Source organism: Rhinopithecus roxellana, chromosome 19 (genome assembly GCF_007565055.1).
Source record: "Rhinopithecus roxellana isolate Shanxi Qingling chromosome 19, ASM756505v1, whole genome shotgun sequence".
NCBI classification, from domain to species: domain Eukaryota; kingdom Metazoa; phylum Chordata; class Mammalia; order Primates; family Cercopithecidae; genus Rhinopithecus; species Rhinopithecus roxellana.
Window position 1 is genome coordinate 71,471,124 of NC_044567.1, and position 24,334 is coordinate 71,495,457.

Genomic DNA, 24,334 nt, shown 5'->3' on the forward strand with positions numbered 1-24,334 from the left:
GCTTTTTGTGCAACCCATGAGCTAACGATGGTTTTTATATTTGTAGAGGGCTGCCAAAAAAGTAAAAGAAGATGTGACACCGTCTGTGGTCTGCACAGCCTAAACCGTTTACGACCTGGCCTCTTCCAGAGGCTTGCTAGCTCCTGCTCTCCATCACGGTGACTGATAATGGCCCATCTGCAGCATCCGTTCGTCCACATAGGCGCTGGCTTTCGATGCGCTCTTCAGTTTCTTTCATCTAGGGATTGCCTTTCTTCCTTGTAAATTCAGTTCTGCATTAACATTTGTGGGTGGCGTTACACTATTTTACCTAACATTTCAAGATGCTTGCAGCGAGAAGGTAGGGGTAGGGGTAGAGGTGTGTGTGTGTGTGTCTGTGTGTGTGTCTATGTGTATGTGAGAATATCTTAGTCCATCTTCTTGCCAGAAGCAGAAGAACAAATCTTTTCACTGATTTCTGCTCCAGAAACATCTTCAGGTTGACCAAAAGCTCCCCTGGGCAGGACCGTCACTAGTTCTCGGTTATTCTGGTGCCTGGGTGGTGTTTGGCTGATGACTTGGTCCTGGCTGGGTAAAGGTTTACGCTGCACAACAGCAGAAGATAATGGGAATGAGGAGGCAGGCACAGGCGGGGATGGGTGGAGGGGGCAATCCCTGGCACTCCAGGGCCTGGGCTCACCCTAGGATGAGAGGGAGGGGCTGGCAGCTGAGGAGAGGAGGGAGAGGATGAGAGGTGTTTTAGGAAGAGGTACTGCTCCTGAGGCTCCAGTGGGATCACACCTGGGAGGACACTTGGGCCCAGAAGCTCTGTGCAGCAAGGCAGGCTCCACACTGAGGCTCTGATGACCGGGAACTGTCAAATCAGGGTGATTATGAGAACAGCGGAACAAGTGACAAGAACAAAGAAATCAAGAACAACAACTGATCGGGAAGAGGAGAACACACATCTGGTTTTAGTTCGCACAGCCCGAGCGTGAAGTCCAAGGGAAGAGACCTCGAGGCAGCCACAGTCACTGCCATCCCTGATTTGGCTCCCCGCAGTCAGGGACCGCTTTCCTCGGTCCCGGCTCCATGACGGAGCTACAGCAAGCTTTTCAAAATGTAAAGTGGATCAGGCCACCTCCTTGCTTAAATCCTCCAGTGGCTGAAATTGAGATCCAAACTTGACAGTGTCCAAGGGGGTTCTGTACAACCTAACCAAGCAACCCTGCAGCCGCACGCTGCGCGCTGTGCTTGAGCTATCCTGGCTGTCTTCGGAGCCCCTGGCAGGCCGACACAGAAGGCCCTGCCTCCCGGCTTCGACACGCGCTATCCTTTCCATCCAGGAGCTCCCCACTCTTGGTCTAGTTAATCCCCCAAACTCAGTGGCACTTTCCCAAGGAACTCTTTGTTGTCCTCCAGTTACCTGTGCCCTTTTTGCCCCCCTAAGTCTCCATGGTAACCCTTATTAAATCTTGCTTTTTTCTTTGAGATGGAGTCTCGGCCGGGCGCGGTGGCTCAAGCCTGTAATCCTAGCACTTTGGGAGGCCGAGACGGGCGGATCGCGAGGTCAGGAGATTGAGACCATCCTGGCTAACACGGTGAAACCCCGTCTCTACTAAAAACTACAAAAAACTAGCCGGGCGAGGTGGCGGCGCCTGTAGTCCCAGCTACTCGGGAGGCTGAGGCAGGAGAATGGCGTGAACCCGGGAGGCGGAGCTTGCAGTGAGCTGAGATCCGGCCACAGCACTCCAGCCTGGGTGACAGCGCGAGACTCCGTCTCAAAAAAAAAAAAAAAAAAAAAATACAGGTGCCCACCACCATGCCCGGCTAATTTTTGTATTTTTAGCAGAGACAGGTTTCACCATGTTGGCCAGGCTGGTCTCGAACTCCTGACCTCAAGTGATTCGCCTTCCTCAGCCTCCCAAAGTACTGGGATTATAGGCATGAGCCACCGCGCCCGGCTTTGAATCATTATTTAGGTACTCAGTTACTGACTATCTCTCTTGGGCACATGAACGTCTACACCAGGGACTGTGGGTTCTCGTTCACTGCCATATCCTCCGTACCTTAGAACAGAGCCCTGGCACAGGAAAGAGGCAAACACACCTGCGTGTGTGTGTGTGTGTGTGTGTGTGTGTATAAGACAAATGAGTAAATGTGTTGAATTTTGGGAAGGGATAAGAAGAGACAAGAGAGGCACAGAAGGAGTAGTCAGCAGAGAGGGAGGACGGAGAGGCTGAGAAAACGTGGCAAGAAGGTGAATGTGCAAGAACATTCAAAAAGTGGTCAATGCCAACCCACAATACTGCAGAGAGAAGAAGACAGAAGAATGTTCTTCTGCAGAAGAGCTGCAGAGACCTTTCAGAGTAGTTTTAGCACACGGTGGGTGGGTCTATTAGAATTATTATTAATACAGTGGTGACTAAGCTGCTGATTTTTCTGCCACAGATACTGTAAATTAAACAAATTATGCCCCAGTAAAGGCATGACAGGGCACAGAGTATCTATAAAAAATGAAAGTGGGCCAGGCGCAGTGGTTCATGCCTGTAATCCCAGCACTTTGGGAGGCCAAGGTGGGTGGATCATAAGGTCAGGAGTTCAAGACCAGATTTTTAGTCTCTACTAAAAATACAAAAATTAACCAAGCATGGTGGTGCACACCTGTAGTCCTAGCTACTTGGGAGGCTGAGGCAGGAGAATCACTTGAACCTGGGACACGGAGGTTGTGGTGAACCGAGATTGTGCCACTGCACTCCAGCCTGGGCAACAGAGCAAGACTCCATTTCAAAATGAATGAATGAATGAATGAATGAATGAATATGAACTTCAGTGACGGACATCTTGGACAGTAAGCTGATAAGATGTGATAAACTGGGCTCTTGTCCAAAGATGAAAAGGAGGATTTTTTTTTTTTTTTTTTTTTTTTTTTTTTGAGACAGAGTCTCGCTCTGTCGCCCGGCCTGGAGTGCAGTGGCCGGATCTCAGCTCACTGCAAGCTCCGCCTCCCGGGTTTACGCCATTCTCCTGCCTCAGCCTCCCAAGTAGCTGGGACTACAGGCGCCAGCCACCTCGCCCAGCTAGCTTTTTGTATTTTTTAGTAGAGACGGGGTTTCACCGTGTTAGCCAGGATGGTCTCGAACTCCTGACCTCGTGATTCGCCCGTCTCGGCCTCCCAAAGTGCTGGGATTACAGGCTTGAGCCACCGTGCCCGGCCAAAAAGGAGGATTTTAAGAGCCATGACAAATAAGGCTTTTAAATTTCAAACCCTTTCAGAGCAAACAGGGAGAGACTTTAAACAGGCTTAAGTAAACTGGTGTATACTGAGGGTCAACTGAGGAGGTCATTTTAAGATGGCAGGTGGCAGCGATAAGCAAAAGCCAACTGCTGTCTTTTGGATTCTTTGGGTCAAAGAGAAGGTGTTTATCTACCTTATCATGGCAATCCCTTTTTCTTTAAGAAGTTTGGCTTTCTTGGAATGTGATCCCAGCTCTGGCACCTTGCTGAATGGAGTTTCTCTCCTCTGAAGGATGTTTCAGAATGAGTAAGCAGGGATCTTTTTGAAGCCAGGGAAAGCTGAGCCACACCGTTCATGAAACAGTCACGTGTGCCAGGTTTGGCACTAAGTGCTATGGGTATACTGCTTGGCTTAATTCTCCACAGTAAGTAACCCTCATCTCTGTTTTATATCTGAGAAAGCTGAGCTTCTGGAAGGTGAACTCTCCTACCTGAGGCCCTCTGGCTGATAAGAGGAAGAACTAGAATTGGAATCCAGGTGGGTAGGACCCCTCTGCCCACACGGTAACCCTTCCCTACACCAGTGGAGCTTGAGTGGAGGTCTCCTGACTTAAGACAGCATGGGGTCCCCTCAGGGAGAGAGGCCCAGACTCGCTGAGGCTGAAACACTGGGATAAAGAGTTTCTTCTCTTTTCATCCTCTTCTCTTTCTTTCTCCCTCCCTCCTTCCCTTCCTTAACCTTTTATGATGGAAAATTTTAAACATATACAAAAGCAGACCGAAGGGCACGTGGAACGGTGATGAGCCCATCTGTCAGCTTTCACAAGGATCCATTCATGGCCAGTCTGGCTTTATGCAAACCCTCACCTGCTCCCTGTCTCCTGCATATGATTTTGAAGCAATCCCAGACATAGGTCATTTACAAATATTGCAGTAAGTATCACTAAAAGGCACCATTAAAAAAAGACACACACACTCCCCCCTACATAACCACAAAGGGTCTGACGGTTCCTAAAGGCAGAGGCAGGGAAGAGCCTGCGACTCTTCTGATGTAGGAAGGTGGCTCCAGTTTTGGGGGCGCAGCCGACCCTCCTGCTGGAGGGACATGGGATCTTGCATCGTACTTGGTCACGTGTGAAAGGCAGAACTTAACTTCTTCTGCCTCAGAATAGTTCTTAAACCTCAGGGGTGTCTACTCATCCATTCCCCCAGCTAAGGAAATGTTTGACATTTCAGAACAAGGAAAGACAGTTGAACTTCTGGGCGGCTGCCAACTTCTTAAACAATGAATGCTCTCTGCCCCCAACCCTAGCACACAACACCTGGTGTGACTCCTGACTTTGAGATCGTTTCTCTGCGCTTCACTCAGCTCCTGCCCTGGGCCCGCTGGCACCTGGCAAGGCGTATTTTCCCTTCCAATAACTCGAGTCCCTTTCAGGGACAGGCATGGGATGCCAGGGTTACAAGAGTGGAAAAAAATGTCCATTTCCTTTGGTCAGTTTACCAGATGAGTATTACTCAACCACTTACAATATTTACAAGTCCAGCTCATGGCAATTAAAAAAAGATGTAAGAAAACAAACTCCTTTTCAAACTGGGAGAGGATATTAAACACAGTCTCTCAGGAATGGTGTTTTCTGAAGATTGTTCATCTGGAGTCATGGTCCATACTTTTTTCCAGTGAAACGCTGGAAACCAGCAAAATACGGAGCTTGGACGGCCAACGCCCCTGCCACAAGTTGGGTGTAGGTAACAGCTCTCGGTGCTTACTGACACGGAGGAGGAGGGGAAGGAGGGGAAAGAAATCTGGAGGCTGACTTTTCGAGAGAGTGAGCAGATCTCCGCGTTGGCCACTTTTGCCCTGTAGTTACAGGGGAACGTGGCAGGTAGGCTGATGGGAAAGGAGGAGGATAAAGAAGGGCGCTTTATCCAGGAATCTTTATATCTGGTTTTGTTGCAAGGAAAGCCACCTTACCTGCCCACTGCTCTTGGTTGTCTTGAACCAAAATGCATACCCTGGCCAGGCATGGTGGCTCACGCCTGTAACCCCAGCACTTTGGGAGGCCGTGGCGGGTGGATCACCTGAGGTCAGGAGATTTGAGACCAGCCTGGCCAACATGGCAAAACCCCGTCTCTACTAAAAAATGCAAAAATTAGCCGGGCGTGATGGCAGGTGCCTGTAATCCCAGCTGCTTGGTAGGCTGAGGCTGGAGAATTGCTTGAACCCGGGAGGCGGAGGGTGCAGTGAGCTGAGATCGCGCCACTACACTCCAGTCTGGGTGACAGAGCAAGATTTTGTTTAAAAAACAAAAACAAAAAACAAAAAAAAAGTATATTCTTTTTGTTTGCCTTGCTTTTCACACCACAAGAGTTAGGCCAACTGGCAACCCCCATGTAGCTCCTAACCTCTAAAGATGAACAGAGTACACTTCTTAGGGATAACTCCTACAGTTTGTTTTTCTTTGGCAGTTGTGCCTGTCAATAGATGACATTTGCTTATGTATTAATCAGTTGATTCTCACTGATCAAACGGACTTTTCACAGCAGACTCCTGAGCTGAGGCGGGGAATAAGCAGGAGAAGAGACAAAACTGGAATATTTATCTTCAAAAGTTCATGTAAATGTTCCCTTTAATCCCACGACTGGGCAAATACACGGAGAAAAGAGTAGACGCCGTGCAGAGAAGGTGAGCGTATTTACATTCTGATTTCCAGATTGAGCGGCTGGAGAATGGCAGCTATGCTTGAGGTCTCTGCCCAGACCTGCCCACTCCAGGGCTGTGTGGGCTCTGCTGGGGGACCCAGGGTGTGACAGTGGCAGCCTTCCTGCAGCCACTGCTCAGCTGTGCTAGGGGAAACCAGGCACTGGGGGTGTGGAGAGGAGGACCTACCTACCTCTGATCATGCCTCTCTTGAATCTATCTTGCCCCACGGTTCTACACTTTAATTTCCCCCGAAGAATGCTTTCTAAACACTGGGCAAAAGTCATCTCCGGTTTTCTGAGTTTGTTTTGTTCTTAGCCTGGCATCCACAACTCAACTCTGCAGGTTTTCCTTTCTCTGTTTTGCGGGCCAGCCTTCCTCTGCAGCTCCAGGGGGTTGCATCTGACTCATCAACGGAGTCTCTGCCCGCTCTCCTCTGAGTGTAGCCTCGGCCCATTTGCCACCCGCCCCAGGGCAGGGCCAAAGCCTTGAAGGCTTGTCCTCCATATTTCATGAATACACTGACCATGAAGACTGCTCAGCCCGTACACAGCCAGCCTGCCCTGGAATCCAAGGGTATCTGCAGCAAGGCCATTGCTCTTAAATGACTCCCTTCCACCTTTTAGGATCTTTTAAATTTATTTTTTATTTTATTATATTTGTATTTTGTGAGACAAGAGTCTCCCTCTGTTGCCCAGGCTGGAGTGCAGTGGCTCCATCTCAGTTCAGTGCAACGTCTGCCTCCTGGGTTCAAGTGATTCTCTTGCCTCAGCCTCCCAAGTAGCTGAGATTACAGATGCATGCCACCGTGTCCGGCTAATTTTTGTACTTTTAGTAGAGACGGGGTTTCACTACGTTGGCCAGGCTGGTCTCAGACTCCTGACCTCAGGTGATCTGCCAGTCTCAGCCTCCCAAAGTGCTGGGATTACAGGCGTGAGCCAGCATGTCCTGACCAGGTTCTTTTTTTATTAATAATTCCTTCCTTAGGCCATAGAATCTCCAAAAACAGATCAATGCAGTCTGGTGCAGTGGAAGGGGCATTGATTTTACAGTCAGGAAGACCTGACTTCTAACCTGCCACTGGTATATTATGACACACTGGGAAAGTCCAACTCTCTGGAGCTCAGTTCTACCGTCTCTGAAACAAGACTGAAAATCCTGACTTCACAGGCTTGTTGTGAGGATTGGGGAAGATACAGTACATGAAACTTCTAGAACATAACTGGCACTCAATAAATGGGAACTCTCCCAGCAATAATTATTACTCCTCATAAAAATTACACCCTGCCTGAAATGGGTGCTTAGTGGTGGCAGGTACTCCATAAACGTCCTGCACCAGAGCCAGTCTCTCAGCTTAACAACAGAAATCCAACGTCACTCTCTCCAAAAGAGAAGGAAGAGTAGCAAAAACAGAGAAACACCTGGGTGGCATTTAGTGTAGAAACAGAGGGAGCAATTCTCGCTGAGGCCCGGCGGTGATGCGGGCGTCCGGGAAAGGTTGAAAGTTCAGGGTGGAATGTCTGGCAGCCTCTGTGTCAGTTATTAGCTACAGGAAGGGCAGCTGTGCTGGGCGGAACGCTGGCGGCGGTCGGCAGGCTGGCAGAGCACAGCCAAGTGGACACCAGGTGAGATGAACTGTGAAAGGCCCAGACTTTTTAAAAGCCAGTGAGGAAGTGGAGGTCAGAGCAGGGGGTCACAGGACAGAGGGTCACAGGCAGAGGAGGAGAAGGTTAAAGCAAACCACAAGGTGCACCCGGCTTTCTAACACATTCAGCTATGCGGGAGAAAAGGTGGCGAGGAACCCAGGGGCAGGGGAGCCTGGGCATTTGGCCATGCTGCATAAACAACAACAACAATGACAATGAAAATAATAGTCACAGTGGCCGGGCATGGTGGCTAATGCCTGTAATCCCAGCACTTTGGGAGGTTGCAGCAGGTAGATCGCATGAGCCCAGGAGTTCAAGACTAGCCTGGGCAACATGGTGGAACCCTGTCTCTAATTTAAATTAAAAAAAAAAAAAAGAAAAATAATAATATTCATAGTAGTAGTGTCACAGGAACAGAAGTCAAGAAAAAAGCCTGGACAACAATGCGAGATCCCACCCTCTACAAAAAGTATTTTTAAATTAGCTGCCTGTGGTGATGCGTGGCTATAATCCCAGCTACTCGCGAGGCTGCGGTAGGAGGACTGCTGGAGTCCAGGAGTTCAAGGCTGCAGTGAGCTGTGACTGCACCACCGCACCTCAGCCTGGGTGACAGAGTGAGATCCTGCCTCTTAAAATAAAAGTCAAGAAGGCCAGGGCATGGTGGCTCACACCTGTAATCCCAGCACTTTGTGAGGCCAAGGCGGGCAGATCACCTGAGGTCGGGAGTTCGGGACCAGCCTGGCCAACATGGTGAAACCCTGTCTTTACTAAAAATACAAAAATTAAGCTGGGCATGGTGGCGGGCGCCTGTAGTCCCAGCCACTCGGGAGGCTGAGGCAGGAGAATCGCTTGAACCCGGGAGGCAGAGTTTGCAGTGAACTGAGATCATGCCACCGCACTCCAGCCTGGGCGACAGAGCAAGACTCTGTCTTAAAAAAAAAAAAAGAAAGAAAGAAAAACAAAACAAAAACAAAAACAAACAACAAAAGAAAAGTAAAGAATCAACGTACTGTTATGCCATTAGGTATGTGCGCTCAGAAAGTTGACAGGACTCAAGTCCCATATTGTTTCCACCATCAGACAATGAGGCTAGAAGGGCAACAATTTCCCCCAATTTAGAAGTGAGAAAATAGGGGACTCTGAAGTTAAGCAGGGTGAAAAGAAAAGCCGAGACCCCTAAGGCTTGACCAGCCCACCCTCCTTCCAGTGAGCCCAGGAAGGCAGAGGCCAGTGGCAGGAGTGGCGCTGGGTGAATGGCCATGTTCTCTGGGAGGGAGCACCAGGGAGCTCGGCCTGACTAGGGGAGCTGGGAGGTTAGGATGGGAGGAGGCAACCTGGGTGGGCCCCGGACGTCCTGCAGGGTGAAGATGGCAAGCCAGGTACTGTGACACGTGCCTGTGACTCCTCAAAGAAACATGTTACAGGGCAAAACAATCAGCCCCCAAATAGAATCTTAGCTGGATTTCAAGTTTTGTATCATGCTGACTGAATGTAACAGTCTGTGCCTTTAGACAAGATTGCGGTCGAAGAACACAGGACAGTGGGCTGAGGAAGGGCCTGCTGAGTCCAGCCCGCCCTTTCTAGCCTCTGCGAGCAAGTTACCCAACACCTCTGCTTTTGGGCTTCCTCAGGGGCCACATAGGATAACACATACATTTCCCAAAGCTGCAAGAGGATGGCATGATGTCTGTAACGGCCCAGGGCCTGGCACATGGCCGGTGCTGGCTTAATGTAGGCTGGCTAAATTCTTCCGAAATGTACCAGCTTCCTGAAGGTCAGAACTTCCTGAAGGTCACAGGCATGGTGGATCACCTGAGGCCAGGAGTTCGAGACTAGCGTGGCCAACATGGTGAAACCCTGTCTCTACTGAAAATACAAAAATTAGCCAGGTGTGGTGGCGCACACCTGTAATCCTAGCTACTCGGGAGGCTGAGGCAGGAAAATCGCTTCAACCTGGGAGGCAGAGGTTGCAGTGAGCTGAGATCACACCACTGCACTCCAGCCTGGGCAACAGACTTTGTCTGTTTTTCCAGACTTTGTCTCAAAAAAAAAAAAAAAAAAAAGGGCCAGGCACGGTGGCTCACGCCTGTAATCCCAGCACTTTGGGAGGCCGAGGCGGGCAGATCATGAGGTCAGGAGATTGAGACCACGTTGTAAAACCCTGTCTCTACAAAAGAAAAAAAAAAAAGAAAAAACTAGCCGGGCATGGTGGCAGGTGCCTGTAGTCCCAGCTACTCGGGAGGCTGAGGCAGAAGAATGGCGTGAACCTGGGAGGCAGAGCTTGCAGTGAGCCAAGATCGCGCCACTGCACTCCAGCCTGGGCGACAGAGTGAGACTCCATCTCAAAAAAAAAAAAAGAACTGTGGTCTTTTGGGGTGGCCTTTAGAGCGGCCAGGCCAGTGTCCCTCATGTGCCTGGGCGGGTTTGTGCTGAGGCGACACTGGGAAGAGAGAGGCACCCGGCACCCTCCTCACCCTGGAAGCTCAGCCCTCTCCCCAGAAGGCCAGGCCCCCACCTGAAGAGAATTCACTCCCAGCCTGAACTGGTGCCCAGCACCAGGCTGATGAGGCACTGCTCTGCGGGAACACAGAAACGTGGAAAGAATTGACTGGAAAGAAGGCAGCAACTGTCAGAAAAGAGAATGGTGTGAAGAGAGACATCTGGGGACCAGAGGGAGCAAGAGAATCAGGAGAAGGTGACCTGGAAAGGGTGGGGGTTGGGATGAGAGAAAAAAGGTACTGGCCTAGAAACAGGAAATTAAAAGGAATTAAGACTGCAGGTGACCGGGCAGAGAGCTAGACGGCAGCCGAGTGAAAGGCAGGTTCCTGGGATCTGGGGTCTGGGATCCAGGCATGAGCACCTGGCCGGGCGTCAGGTGGCCGCGCAGCAACAGTCATGGCCACAGGACTCTGGTGAAGCCGCTGCTTGGTCAATGGAGACCGCATGTGAGAGCTCACGGCCCGGCCAGGGTGAGTCAGGTCAGAGTGGCTGGTGAAGCCGTCCCAGCGCTGAATAGCAGCACTGCCCCGGTAAGATTTACCCGAGACTTAGACTCACCCACACTAGAACTGAACTGAACAAGTTGAGCGCCTACTGTGTGTCGGGTCCAATGGGTGCAAAGACGCACCCCTGGTTCTTCATGGATCTGCGGGTCTCATGAGAAAGGCAGAAAATCAACCCTATCTCTACCCACGTCCAACACAAACAGGAAACTCTGCATATGACAGCCGTTCCGTAGAGGGAGCGTGTAAAAACTCTGCCACTATTGCCGCTTCCTGCAGAGAAAGTGCTGAATAGTTTCTAGGCCCCATCTGTGTTCTTAAGGTGTTATTCATTTCCCATCCCTGAAATCAGCTCAGCTCAGCGATTGCCACAAGGGCAGAATTCAATTGTAAATAGACAATCCTTCATATCAGCCACTGAGAGCAGATTAGGAGTTGTTGAGCCAGTAATTTAATGCCAATTCTCTGGCACGTCAATATTTGCTAAGAAATATCCCTTCATTGTGCTGTGTGTTACCCCTGGGAATGGGAATCTGTCTGGAGTCTGGCAGAAATTCAAGTGTCTTTGAAAAGACAGTCAGGAACTCTGTTATGGATATCTTGTTTTGACAATTCCCTCTTGACTGTCAGAAGATTCCTGCAAGGTTCCAGTCAGGCTGTGGATTCAGCATTACAAACCCCTCCGTTTGTCCTATTTGGATACTTTACCTGGCACCAATTAGGGGCACCTTAGAGACAAGTGGCAGGGCGACAGACACCAGGGCATTGGTACCAAAGTTCTACAAAGGCAGAGAGGCATCGCTGCTACGATAAGGCTTTGTCCATATACCAAATGCTTATCTGATTGGTTAAAAGGAAATCATTTGACCAAGACGCAAAAGACTATGGGGTAGATCCAAACTGAGCCCCTAGGTTCCGTACCTCAAAACAACATATTCCTGGGGTGGTCCAGTAGCCGTGTGTGTTCAACTTAACCCTGCCTCCATAGGCATAGCTGATGTGACGGACCTCAAGTGGGGCCAACCAGGTTGTCCTTCTCCAGGGATTTTGGATTTTGAACTGAGCACAGTTGAGGCTGTCACAATAATGGTAACACTCCAAGGGTGGGCCACGAACTTAGCTCAGGAGGTCCCAGACCCTGCCTTTGTTCACACTTGTCCTTATACATGGTTGGCTTAACCATCCCTCGGGTTCCTGCAAATAACTCAACATTACTCAGATAAATTACATGTTTTGTTTGTTTGTTTTTGAGATGGAGTCTTGCTTTGTCACCAGGCTAGAGTTCAGTGGCGAGATCTCTGCTCACTGCAGCCTCTGCCTCCGGGGTTCAAGCAATTCTCCTGCCTCAGCCTCCTGAGTAGCTGGGACTACAGGTGTGTGCAACCATGCCCGGCTAATTTTCGTATTTTTAATAGACATGGGGTTTCACCATGTTGGCCAGGATGGTCGTGATCTCCTGACCTTGTGATCCACCTTCCTTGGCCTCCCAAAGTGCTAGGATTACAGGCATGAGCCACCACGCTCGGCCCCAAATGACATGTTTTTTAACCTAAACGAGCCAAAGTCATTTTTTTTTTTTTGAGACGGAATCTCACTCTGTCGCCCAGGCTGGAGTGCAGTGGCGCGATCTCGGCTCACTGCAAGCTCCGCCTGCAGGGTTCACGCCATTCTCCTGCCTCAGCCTCCCGAGTAGCTGGGACTACAGGCGCCCGCCACCTTGCCCGGCTAGTTTTTTTGTATTTTTTAGTAGAGACGGGGTTTCACCTAGTCTGCCAGGATGGTCTCGATCTCCTGACCTTGTGATCCGCCCGTCTCGGCCTCCAAAAGTGCTGGGATTACAGGCTTGAGCCACCGTGTCCGGCTGTCATTTCTGCTTTTTTGCAAACAAGCTCTTTTAGCACAGAGATCAGCAAAAATCACCATTTGTGTCTAGTTAATTGGAAAAACATAAAAGTCACACTAGCATGCTTTTGCTTTACTACTTTAGTCTTGAAAGGACAGTCCCAAGATGTTGCCTTTGAGGACACCCAGTGTCGGTTGCATCTCCTTACTCTGAAGGGGCTAAAGTCCCAACAGAAATACCTGTTGACTGCACTCCAGCCTGGGCGACAGAGTGAGATCCTGTCTCTAAAAAACAAGCAAATAGGGCCGGGTGCGGTGGCTCATGCCTGTAATCCCAGCACTTTGAGAGGCTGAGGCGGGCGGATCACCTGAGGTCGGAAGTTCAAGAGCAGCCCGACCAAATTGGAGAAACCCTATCCTCTATTCAAAATACAAAAAAAGTAGCTGGGCATGGTGGCACATGCCTGTAATCCCAGCTACTCGGGAGGCTGAGGCAGGAGAATCACTTGAACCTGGGAGGTGGAGGTTGCGGTGAGCTGAGATCGCGCCACTGCACTTCAGGGCAACGCGAATGAAACTCCATCTCATGTGGAATTCTAATATAAGTAGTATCTAATGACTAGCTTTTTTCACTTAATTTGTCTTAAATGCCTTTCACACAGACCTACCTTCAATCTTTTTAGTGGCTGCAGACTCTTTTATATCTTAATTTGTTCAAAAGATACCCTGTTACTAGACTTTGACGCTATTTCAAAATTTTTGCTGTGAAAAGGAATGCTGCAGTAAACATCTTTGAACATAAGCCTTTGTGCATGGGTACACAAATTTCTGTAGGATAGATTCCTACATATGGAATCCTGGAGCAAAGAGTACGTACATTTTTTATTTTCATAGTCTCGCTGATTGTATTTTCTGACGGCATTTCTCTCTCCCAATCCAGATACTCTTCATACGATGTGACTTTGACATTGCTCTCATCAAGAGGTAGGATCTGGGTCCCCTCCCCCCGAACCTGATAAGCCCTTTGTGACTACCTCACCAATAGAGTATGGCAGAAGTGACACTCTGTCACTTTCGACTCTGGGTCATAAAGATGACACACCTTTCCACCTTGCTCGTTTGGGACAGTCACCATGTGAGTAGTTCAACTGCCATAAGGCTGCCATGCTGCAAGGAAGCCCAATTAGTCCAAATGGAGAGACCACATGGAAGGACCCTGAGATCATGAGAAGAGACAGTCAAGAGATGCCCAGCCAGCCCCACTGGGTTCCAGCTTCACCACTCTACTGACTATATTACAACTGCATGAAAAACTTGAGCCAGAGCCAGCCAGCAGAGCCCTTTTCAAATTCCTAACCCACAGAATTGAGAAGCGTAGCAAAACAATTGTTTTGCATTGCCAAATTTTGGGGTGATCTTTTACCTTTTTTGAGACAGGGTCTTACTCTGTCACCCAGACTGGAGTGCAGTGGCATGGTCACGGCTCACTGTAGCCTCCACCTTCTGAGCTCAAGTGATCCTCCCACCTCAGCTTCCTGAGAAGCTGCCACCACATGTGCATGCCACCATACTTGGCTAATTTTTAGATTTTGTGTAGAGATGGGGTCTCCCTGTGTTCCCAGGGCTGGTCTCAAACTCCTGGGCTCAAGCAGTCCTCCCTCCTCGACCTCCCAAAGTGCTGTGATTACAAGCATGAGCCACTGCACCCAGCCTGATTTTTTACACACAGCAATAGATAACCAGAATGGGGAAGTTCTGCCAAATTGCAAACAACAGTTCTCAGCAGTAATATAAGAACAAGAAGGCAAATCTTTTTCTGGGCATCTTTAGTGAACTAGTCATGCTTCACATGGTTTTAAATTTTAAAGTAGAAAAAGCATTTAAAACAATATGCTTATATCATAGTAACTTTGGAAAATGAAGATGAGAAAAGAAAGGCCGGGCGCAGTGACTCAGGCCTGTAATCCCAGCACTTTGGGAGGCTGAGGCGGGAGGATCCCTTGGGCCCAGGAGTTTGAGATCAGCCTGGGCTCCATAGGGAGACCTCGTCTCTACAAAAAAATAATAAAATTAGCCAGGTGTGGTGGCACACACCTGTGGTCCCAGGTACTCAGGAGGCTGAGGTGGGAGGATCACTTGAGCTCAGGAGGTGGAGGCTACAGTGAGCCACAACTGTGCCAGTGTACTCCAGCCTGGGTGAGAGAACAAGACCCTGTCTGAAAAGAAAAAAAAAAAAAAAAAAAAAAAGGCTGCCACCTTCCCAAATTCCAGACTCTTCTCTTTCAGGGTCACATATCCTATTATTTTACAAGCAATCTTTGATTAATACTATAGATGTCCTAAAGAGTCAAAGTCACTATGAGATGAGGCTCCAGTTCTAGGGCAAGAGGTATCTGGGGCCCAGATGGGGGCAGGAGAGCTCACCCTCTTGAAACAAAGCTAACAAGAACACTGTATGGAACACGCTAGTCGCTTAGAGCCTTCCCACTGGGGATCCCTCCTTCCCTGGGCACACTGTGTACGGGCTGACTGGGGGCCTGGCTCAGGCAGGTCCCAGGCAAATGCATGTTGCCCCTGCCACCACAGTGCTTCTAACAAGAGCCATGTCCGGCACCATGACTGGCGCTAGGCACTTGCTATCTATGTTGTATACATTGTATACACATTACACACTGACCAGCTCAATACACGTTTACTCAACAAATCAAACAGAAGGTCCTCACTCCTGACGCGGTTGGGAAAGCAGAAATAACACTGGTACCCTCTGTGTCCCGCATCTCTGTTGTGGCTTTTGATCGAACACATGTTGCCTGAGCACCTACCAGGCACTGTTCTAGGCACTGGGGCTACAACAATGAACCAGACAAGAAGCTCTGGCCTCACCGAATTGACATCCTAGTGTGTGTTTGTTGGGGGCGTTGGAGGGGGGCTTCCCTGTGTGAAGACAGACAAAAACCCAACCAGTAACCAATGTAGTGGACTAGAAGGTGGTAAGTGCTAGAAAGAAAATCCAGCTCCTCTTGCCCTATTGCGCATCACACAGAGTGGCTGAAAGGCGCACACCCCCTTTCCCTCAAGTCCTAGGGGTACCGGGGAGGGAGTGCTGATACGGTCCAGAAACCAGACATCCTAGAGTGGGATTTGGAAACACTGCAGGTAAGACTAGGGTGCCTTCCTACACGCCATCAGGAAACTGCCATCCTTAAACGTTAATAAGATGTAGGCTTAGAAATAACACATTACGAAAGTTGGTTGGAATGAAGGGTGATGTAATGACAACTGGAAACAGAGAGGGGTGTTATTATGGAGTGGAGAAAAAGGAGAGCTGGAGAGGAAGAAGTTGGCAGTGGGTGCCAGCACTTTCCAGAACAGGGGTGCCCCAGCCAGCGAACTGGAGCCTGCTTGGTCTGTGAGGACATGGGGTCCTTTCTGAAGTGAGAAGTGGTAAGCCACCTCCTGGACAGCAGGTCTTCCTCAGATGGCCCTTCCGGACTGTTCTACGCCCAGATGAGAAGCGTGCTTCTGAGACTGATGACACTTGCCTGTATTAGTGACCGTTTCACCTCAGTGCCGTGCTGGCTGAGAGCTGCAAAGTGCTGGCCACCAGCTGGTGGCTGAAATCGAGAGGAAGCCAGGTCACGGCGGTTGAAGTAGGATGAAATAGTAGACACGCGATGTCACCAAGAGTGTATAAGAATTCGGGTAAATGCATTTCCAGTAAGGTGGGATCACTAGTGCCACTTCTGGTGCTCTGGGTGGAGAGCCACTGGTCATCCTGGAGGCTACGTCGGCCCCCAACTCATCTCCACATTCCTTTGGCCTCCAAGGTGACGTGAACTCTATATAACCAAGGGCCACGGTGGGGAGGGCAGAAGAAAGATGACTGTTTAAGGGCCGTGGGAGAAAAGAAAAATAAGGGGCTGGCGAGAGAGCGGCCAGACGTGGGCCTTTTGCTTTCAGCCGAGTCTTTTCCCAAGTAACCACAACATCTGTCATAGTTATTCAGTGTGCCTCTGAAGCCTGTCCCCTTTGTCGAGGCAGAAAAAATGGGCTCTCCTGTGTTCAAAAGGTCATCTCTACTTTCAAGTGGTCAACATTCCGCAGTCTGAAGCTCCTGGCCCTCTAGCTTCCAACACTGTGTGTCACTTCCCACGTATGCAGCAAAATGACAGAGAGCGTGAAAGGGTGAACGCGTGTGTGAGTACAGGGTTTCCGTTTTCGGAAGCTGTATGGTGTAAGAGCTGAAACACCATGGGCTGCGGGGGCAGACTGCACATGTTCAGACCATGGCGCTGTCATTTGAGTAAGGGACCCAGTCCTCTATGCCAAAAAGCAGGAGAGTAATAACCCTCTGCTCTCAGAGCCATCATGGAGACAAAAAGAGATAAAACGCTGAGTGCTGAGCGTACTACCCGGCTCATGGTATCTTCTTAACCGAGATTAGCTGCTAGTCTCGCCTGCTGGAAACTGTTCTTACTACCAGTGTGGCATTCCCGATCTCCAGTCTTTGGATAGAAGGCGCTATGACCCTTCCCCATGTGTGATGGCCTTCAGTGCTCAATGCTGCCCATATCCCCCTTGTTGTGTGACACCACAGCACCAGTAGGACCTCTGAGCTGAACGCAGCAGCCTCCCGCCGTCGGATGTGACGACTCTCAGTGCAACCAAACATGGCTGCCAGGCTCTTCTTGAAAACCTCCTCTACCTCACTCTACAGACTCTATCATGAAAACAGACTTTGAGATTTATGCACTCACAAAATTCTCCAACAGCCTGTATACCTATATGTATAAAAATGCTTAAATTCACCGGGTGCCGTGGCTCATGCCTGTAACCCCAGCACCTTGGGAGCCAGAGGCAGGTGGATCATCTGAGGTCAGGAGTTCAAGACCAGCCTGGCCAACATGGTGAAATCCCATCTCTACTAAAAATACAAAAGAATTAGCTGGGTGTGGCGGCGGGCGCCTGTAATCTCAGCTGCTAGGGAGGCTGAGGCAGGAGAATCACTTGAACCCGGGAGGCGGAGGTTGCAGTGAGCTGAGCTATCGCGCCATTGCACTCCAGCCTGGGGAACAAGAGCCTAAAAAGAAAACTCTGCCTAAAAAGGAAAAAAGGAGCTTAAATTAAGAGCATTTCAATAAAAGGCCACTGAGATTTGTTCTCACAGATGGGATATGCGTCTTCTACCCAGACCCTCCCGTATGCTCTCCTCTCTAGGCCTTGGGACCCTAACTTAAGGATATTGCTGCAGTGAGATGCTTAATGGCAGAACTAGGGTGCAACCGACCTGGCACACTGGTCAACTGCTAACTTTTCACTAGGAGCAGCACGAGAGCCTCAGAGTTGTGAGCCCCGTGGGCACCACGAAGATTGGTGGAGTAAGAACAACAACAAAAACAACAAACAAACAAAAAACAAAAAAGAGACTTCAAACTTGCTCTACACTGGATTGTGGAAAAGGGGCCTCTTACCAAAAGTGGCATCGGGGCTTAGAGTTTGATCTAGGAAATACACAAGAGCAACAGGGGCAGTCAGGCTGCAGAGCTCTGACTCCGAGCATATGGTAGGAAAACAGACGTATTCACACTCCACAGTGCAAGATCCTGTCCATCATCTTGGGGGATGAGGCTGCAGTGATGTCCCCCCCGTTCAGTACTATCCTCAAACAATTCGCCACCCTGAAGATATCCTCCTGTGAACAGCAGATTATCTGAGGAGCCCTAAAACTGGTCCTTCACATAGGGAGGCTGCCATTTTGGAGTTGGCTGTCAGTGTGGCAGCAAACAGCTGGTGTTCCTAAGTGAAAACTCAGAGCCAGAACTGGTGCCCTCCAGCCCCTACTCAGCTCTGAGACGCAGACCTGCCGGCGATGTGGGCCGATTCAACAATGCCACCACTGAGCCTACCGAAAACAAGTGGACAAGATCCCAAGCCATCAACTCTAGAATGCGGTTGGCGTAAAAGCTGTTGTGCATGGATTCTATCGGCAAGAAGGGTCAGTAGAAGTATTTGAGGCCCAAGGAGTCACTGTGGCAGAGCGGAAAGACTGGGAAATGATTGCATCTGGAGCGTCACTTCTGAGGATAAGGCAATTGGGGTACATGTTCTTTTCCTCTCCCTTTCCCATAAGATGCTCCAGAGTAAGGGTTTCAACAGACCCCCAAGACACCGTCCTGGAAACAGGCAGATTGATGGCCACAGCTGAGTGTCAGAGGTTACATATTAGCATATTCGAGCTCATCCCAGGGACGTGTGTATCACATGCCATGCAAAGAACACAAAATATCTGCCCTTCCAATGTCTGCTGCTAGTGCAAATAATAAAAGGTGTTTGAGGATAATATTAAAATGATGTCATCACCTTCTGCTTATCCACTCTTCTGGAAAAAAGTAGGATCGGCAACCCAAAAGGTCAGATTTGGCTTTGCAATATTGGCTGGCTTATATTAAACATGGTCTGTCAGAGATTTCAGAAGTCATTTCAAAGCAACATTAAAAAGTTGAATTACGACACATTCCTAACGAAACGATCCAGTTTCCCCACCTTGGCCTCCCTCTCCGAGCATGCCACACTCTCTCACACCTCTGTGCCTTGGCAGGGATCGTTGACACTGCTTTGGGGCCCTCTGCCAGCTTCTCCGCACCCAGCACACCGGCACTGGCTTTAGGCCTCAGCTTGAAAACACCCTTCCCTCAGGGACACCTCTTTCCCCATGCCCAGGGCAATCCTAGGACTGCTTTTCTATGCTGCTTCTGTATACTAAACACATGCAGTACAGAAATTAACATGCTATTTGGTTAAACTAACAATTAATTGGATTCATGATTTACCTTCCCTGATGGCCCATAAATTCTTTGGGGTTAAATAACAGGCCATGTGTTTCCAATGTCTGTGTCTCCTCTTGTGCCTAGCACAGAGGTCACATAATACATATGCAACATATATTTATGTTTTTGTTGATTGGATAGCAGCTCATAGCTTAGACTCAAATAGTATAATACCTGGAATATGAGTAGTCAGCAGTAGGAATTTCAAAGGACTTTTCTTACTTGATGGTAGTTAACATGGGAACATTCCAGCAGCTAGAACAGTACTTGGCACGTAGTTAAGTGCTCAGTAAATATGTGTTAAAGAAATGAATGAATGATTGAAGAAATGAACGAATGAAAGCATATAAACTATCAACAGAATAGGTAATCAAGGAGTAGTGGTTTTAAAGAACTATAAAGGGTTTAAGTAAAGTAAGTATGGTTGGTATTGCTAAATTCAAAACCAATATATTCTCCATTAGTGATCTGAATTTAAAATTCTAGGAGAATATGTTCTGTACTTACTTTGCAATTAAATGAACAGAGTTGCACTGGAGTGACATGCTGGGATTTTACCAGATGCTCATGGGTTCCTATCAGAGGTTCACGTTTCATTCATTCCTTGTATTTTTTTTTATCACCCTCTATCGGGAGACATTCTCAAAAAGTTACCAAAAATCACCTAATGACAGAAAGGTTTATGTTTACAGCATGGCAACTCACGGTGTGAGCTGGGACCAGGAGCACAGATCACCAAAGAGCTTGTTAAAAATGCAACTTCAGGCTGGGCATGGTGGCTCACACCTGTAATCCCAAAACTTTGGGAGGCCGAGGCAGGCGGATCACTTGAGGTCATGAGTTCGAGACCAGCCTGGCCAACATGGTGAAACTTCATCTCTACTAAAAATACAAAAATTAGCTGGGTGTGATGGCATGTGCCTGTAATCCCAATTACTCGGGAAGGATGAGACTCGCTTGAACCCGGGAAGCGGAGGTTGCAGTGAGCCGAGAGGCACCATTGCACTCCAGCCTGGGTGACAGACTGAGACCTTGACTCAAAAAAGAAAGAAATGCGGCCGGGTGCGGTGGCTCATGCCTGTAATCCTAGCACTTTGGGAGGTTGAGGTGGGTGGATCACGAAGTCAAGAGATCGAGACCATCCTGGCCAACACGGTGAAATCCTGAATCTACTAAAAATACAAAAATTAGCTGGGTATGGTGGCACACACTTGTAGTCCCAGCTACTTGGGAGGCTGAGGCAAGAGAATCACTTGAACCCGGGAGGCAGAGGTTGCAGTGAGCTGAGATCGTGCCACTGCATTCCAGCCTGGCGACAGAGCAAGACTCTGTCTCAAAAAAAAAAAAAAAAAGGAAAGAAAAGAAAGAAGGACATTCAACTTCAAGGGTCCTACCCAGAAACCTGTTTTAACAAGCCCTCCACGTGACTCCGCTGGTGCTGAAGCAATTCTTCACACCATACAATAAAATATCACCTATTACCATGATGGAAGAAGCTGTGGCTTTCTCTGGCTACTGTAAATATGGATAATGGGCCAGGGCTCCCTAGCTGGTGGGAAAGTCACTGTCCTGGGGGCAAAGCAGGTACCCAGTGACTGTCGCCGCTGATGACGCACCCTGAGAAGGGGAGCAGCCTGGGATGTGTTTGACACAAAGCTCTCTTGCTGTCCTAATCCACCCCCACGCCAATATCCCTCAGCCTCATTTCCTCTTGACAAAGATAGTTCTGTTCTGAGGGGGTGTGTGGGACCAACAGCAGCAGCTGGGGTGGCCAAATGACCGCTCTTGCTTAGAATAGAGAGGGATTCAAAGAATGATCTCTGCCAGATTGCCGGGCTTTTCTATGTCGCATCAGGCTGACACAGATGGCCTTGGCCGCTAAGGACACTGCCTTCTTCCTCACAGAAACCCGAGGAAAGGCCCTGAGAAGGAACAAGGACCAGAGAACTACCCGGCAGGGAGTAGCTGGTAGGATTTCAGCTTGAAATGTGATCTCTGGATGCCCATGAGCCAGTGTGGATCTCCCCGCATTAGGGATCCCAACCTTGGATAACATTTATATTTCTAGAGCACCTGAAGAACAAAGATTCCAGATTGTAAGGTGCAAAAGAAGTCACAGGGAGATGCCTTCTCACTCACACACAGCTAACCACAGCTGTCAGCCCTCCTGGAGGGTACCCCGAAGCTAGTGTGCTGGTGAGCTAGTTTTAAAGCACAGACAGCCTCTCTATTGCTGGCCTTCTTTGAGCACCGTGGGTGAGGAAATGAGACAGAGAATAGTCTAATGATTAGTTCCTTATGGTCCTTACATTCTTGAAGTATATTCTTTATGCCCGCTGGAACACTTCTGCATTCTTGATAGCATGATTGCAATGTAAGTTCTTTCCCTTCTGAGCACTGTCTTTTATTGACACACTAAAATATCCTAGGAGCAGGATTCCCCTTCCCACCTTCCTCACGCCCCTCCTTCCCCACTGCCGCCCTCTCCGCACCATTCCTTGTTCTCTTTCTAAGAACGCAATAAACATTTCAGCACAATCTTTTCAATCCACATTATTTATAATATTCTGAACATCCATCGAGCCTGGCTAGAATGCGAAGCAATAAATCAAACTTAACAACAACAAAGAAGGAAGGGGGAAAACCACCCTTTGGCGAGGCGAAAGCCTGAGACGTTCCATTCCCCGAAGGGTTTAGTTATGTTAGGAAAAGTGAGATGGGGATGAGACTTGAGGTTTAGAATGACATAGAGGCAGGAACTGGAATCGAGAGGCATAATCATAACTTTGTATAAATCTCAAACAAACTTACCTCTCTGGGGTGTCATGAGGATAAATGAGATACGTGGGAAGCACTCCGACTGCCTCGAATGAGAGCAACTGGAGCCCAATTCCCCTTTTTGGGTCCAAAAGGTCATCTTTCTTGGAAGGGAGAGAGCTAAGAGCTCCCCCAACTCCCTGAGCGCCGGTCTTCGCTAATTAACATCCCCTCTGCAGGTTTAACTAAGATGGGGGTGAGCCTGGAAGCAGGGCCTCCAGGTAGGGCTGCTAGGTCCTGGATCCAGTCGCCATCCCCAGCAGGGACCCCTCTCCCCACTGCCAGTGAGGACCACGCCAGGCCACACACAGTCAGGGGTGTCTTTGCAGGGGGTGGGAAGCAGAGCTTGTCCCACATGCTTACCTCATGGCGCTACGCAGGTTTACACTGTCTGACTTTCTCCTCGCAAAGAAAGAATCTGGCTCCACAGTTTGCTGCTGATTTCAAAATTTATCTAAATGAACGTGGAGGCCAGGATGGGCTATTGGCTAATTGCAGAATTGGCTTGAGGCCTTTCTGCCTCGGCGATTTCCCACCCATTCCCATCTCACATTAAGAAATCCAAGCGGTTTGGGAGTGGGCGTGTGTTTACGTGGCAGGCCTCAACGCAGTGGCTCTGTTGCTGTCTAGTCTAACACGCTCTGCAGTCTGCTCTCAGTGGTCCCTTCTGACAGTTTCCTGGATATAAAGGGGTGCTTCTTTTCCAGTCTCATTGAATGGTACTGAATATAAGATTAGAGTAACTGAATCACAATTCATATTTTAATCATTACAGTGTCATGTCAGCTCTGGGGAAATGACCATAACTGGTACTTACTCATGAGAATTTTCTACCAAAAAGTCAGACAAGAAAGTCATTTTCTTATGAAAAGTGTCAAATGTGCCACCTACTCTGGTTTTGCCATCCCTCCTCTGCATGTTAACCTCACTTGGTCTTCTTAAGGTACAGATAATGCCTTCTTGCCCAGATCTGTTACCTGCTTGCTGGCTTGGGTGGAGGTCAGATCTCAACCACTGTTCTGGAAGGGATTTGATCATCAGCCCGGCTTTGTTCATAACTTTCTCCAGTAAAAAGAAAAGTCCTAAAAAACCCAAATGCATGAGTGATATAGACATTTGTTTAAACAAAGTCTTCAAGAATACAACAATTTCTTTCTTTCTTTCTTTCTTTCTTTTTTTTTTTTTTTGAGACGGAGTCTCGCTCTGTCACCAGGCTGGAGTGCAGTGGCACGATCTGGGCTCACTGCAAGCTCTGCCTCCCAGGTTCAAGCGATTCTCCTGCTTCAGCCTCCCAAATAGCTGGGACTACAGGTGCGCACCATCATGCCTGGCTAATTTTTGTATTTTTAGTAGAGATGGTGTTTCACCATGTTGGCCAAGCTGGTCTTGGACTCCTGACTTCAAGTAATGTGCCCGCCTCGGCCTCCCAAAGTGCAGGGACTACAAGCGTGAGTCACCGCGCCTGGCCCAACAATTTCTTTATAATGTCCCTAAGTCACAGAAACCAACAAAATCATCATTACTTGACTGTTCAAGTCAAGGATCTCTTTACAACTTCCACTTCTTTCATTTCTGATGACTCAACCATCCTCTTGAGCTGCAGCCTACCAGGGCTGAGTGGTTCACCCGGACCTCTGGGGTCCCTTCCTTGGTATATTTCCACTTTCACTCCAAGCGTCCATGAGAACTTCTTTCCTTTGTCTATTACCTCCTAGGTGGAGCTCTTCTGCCTTCCCATTTCCCCCCCATCACCTCTAAGTAAAGGGCTGGCTTCACTAATGCAGAGAGACATTGCTATTCTCTGTCTCTCCTTTAGTGCCTTCCCCCTGGTCAATAGAGTTCCACTGTTCCCACCCTTACCTATTTACATACACTAGCAACTTCTCTTTGCTTAGAGGTGTAAGTCTGCTGGAGAGCTGACTGTCTGGCTACTCCACTTCCCATCTGTGTGATCATGAGCCAGCCGTTTAACCGATCTGGACCTCACCTATAAGATGGGTATAACAGGTCGGGCGGGGTGGCTCACGCCTGTGATCCCAGCACTTTGAGAGGCTGAGGCAGGCAGATCATGAGGTCAAGAGTTCGAGATTAGCCTGACCAACATGGAGAAACCCTGTCTCTACTAAAAATACAAAAATTAGCCAGGTGTGGTGGTGCATGCCTGTAATCCCAGCTATTTGGGAGGCTGAGGCAGGAGAACTGCTTAAACCCAGGAGGTGGAGAAGGCGAGCCGAGATCGTGCCACCGCACTGCAGCCGGGGTGACAAAGTGAGACTCCATCTC

The 24,334-nt window shown here is 49.0% G+C and overlaps 1 protein-coding gene across 4 annotated transcripts in view; it reads right to left on the reverse strand.

Moving 5' to 3' along the window:
* Positions 1–24,334, reverse strand: part of STX8 (syntaxin 8) — a 305,088-nt gene that overhangs the window by 4,143 nt on the left and 276,611 nt on the right. For 3 of the 4 annotated variants that reach the window (XR_004055028.1, XR_004055029.1, XM_030923463.1), the window contains exon 5: positions 23,029–23,133. The exons of the other annotated variant lie outside the window; for it this stretch is intronic. Coding sequence is in view for 1 of the 3 variants with exons in the window: in XM_030923463.1 (XP_030779323.1) it covers positions 23,029–23,133 (105 nt within the window). In the remaining 2 variants the exon portion in view is untranslated. The remainder of the gene's footprint in view (positions 1–23,028; positions 23,134–24,334) is intronic. 4 annotated transcript variants of the gene reach the window in all.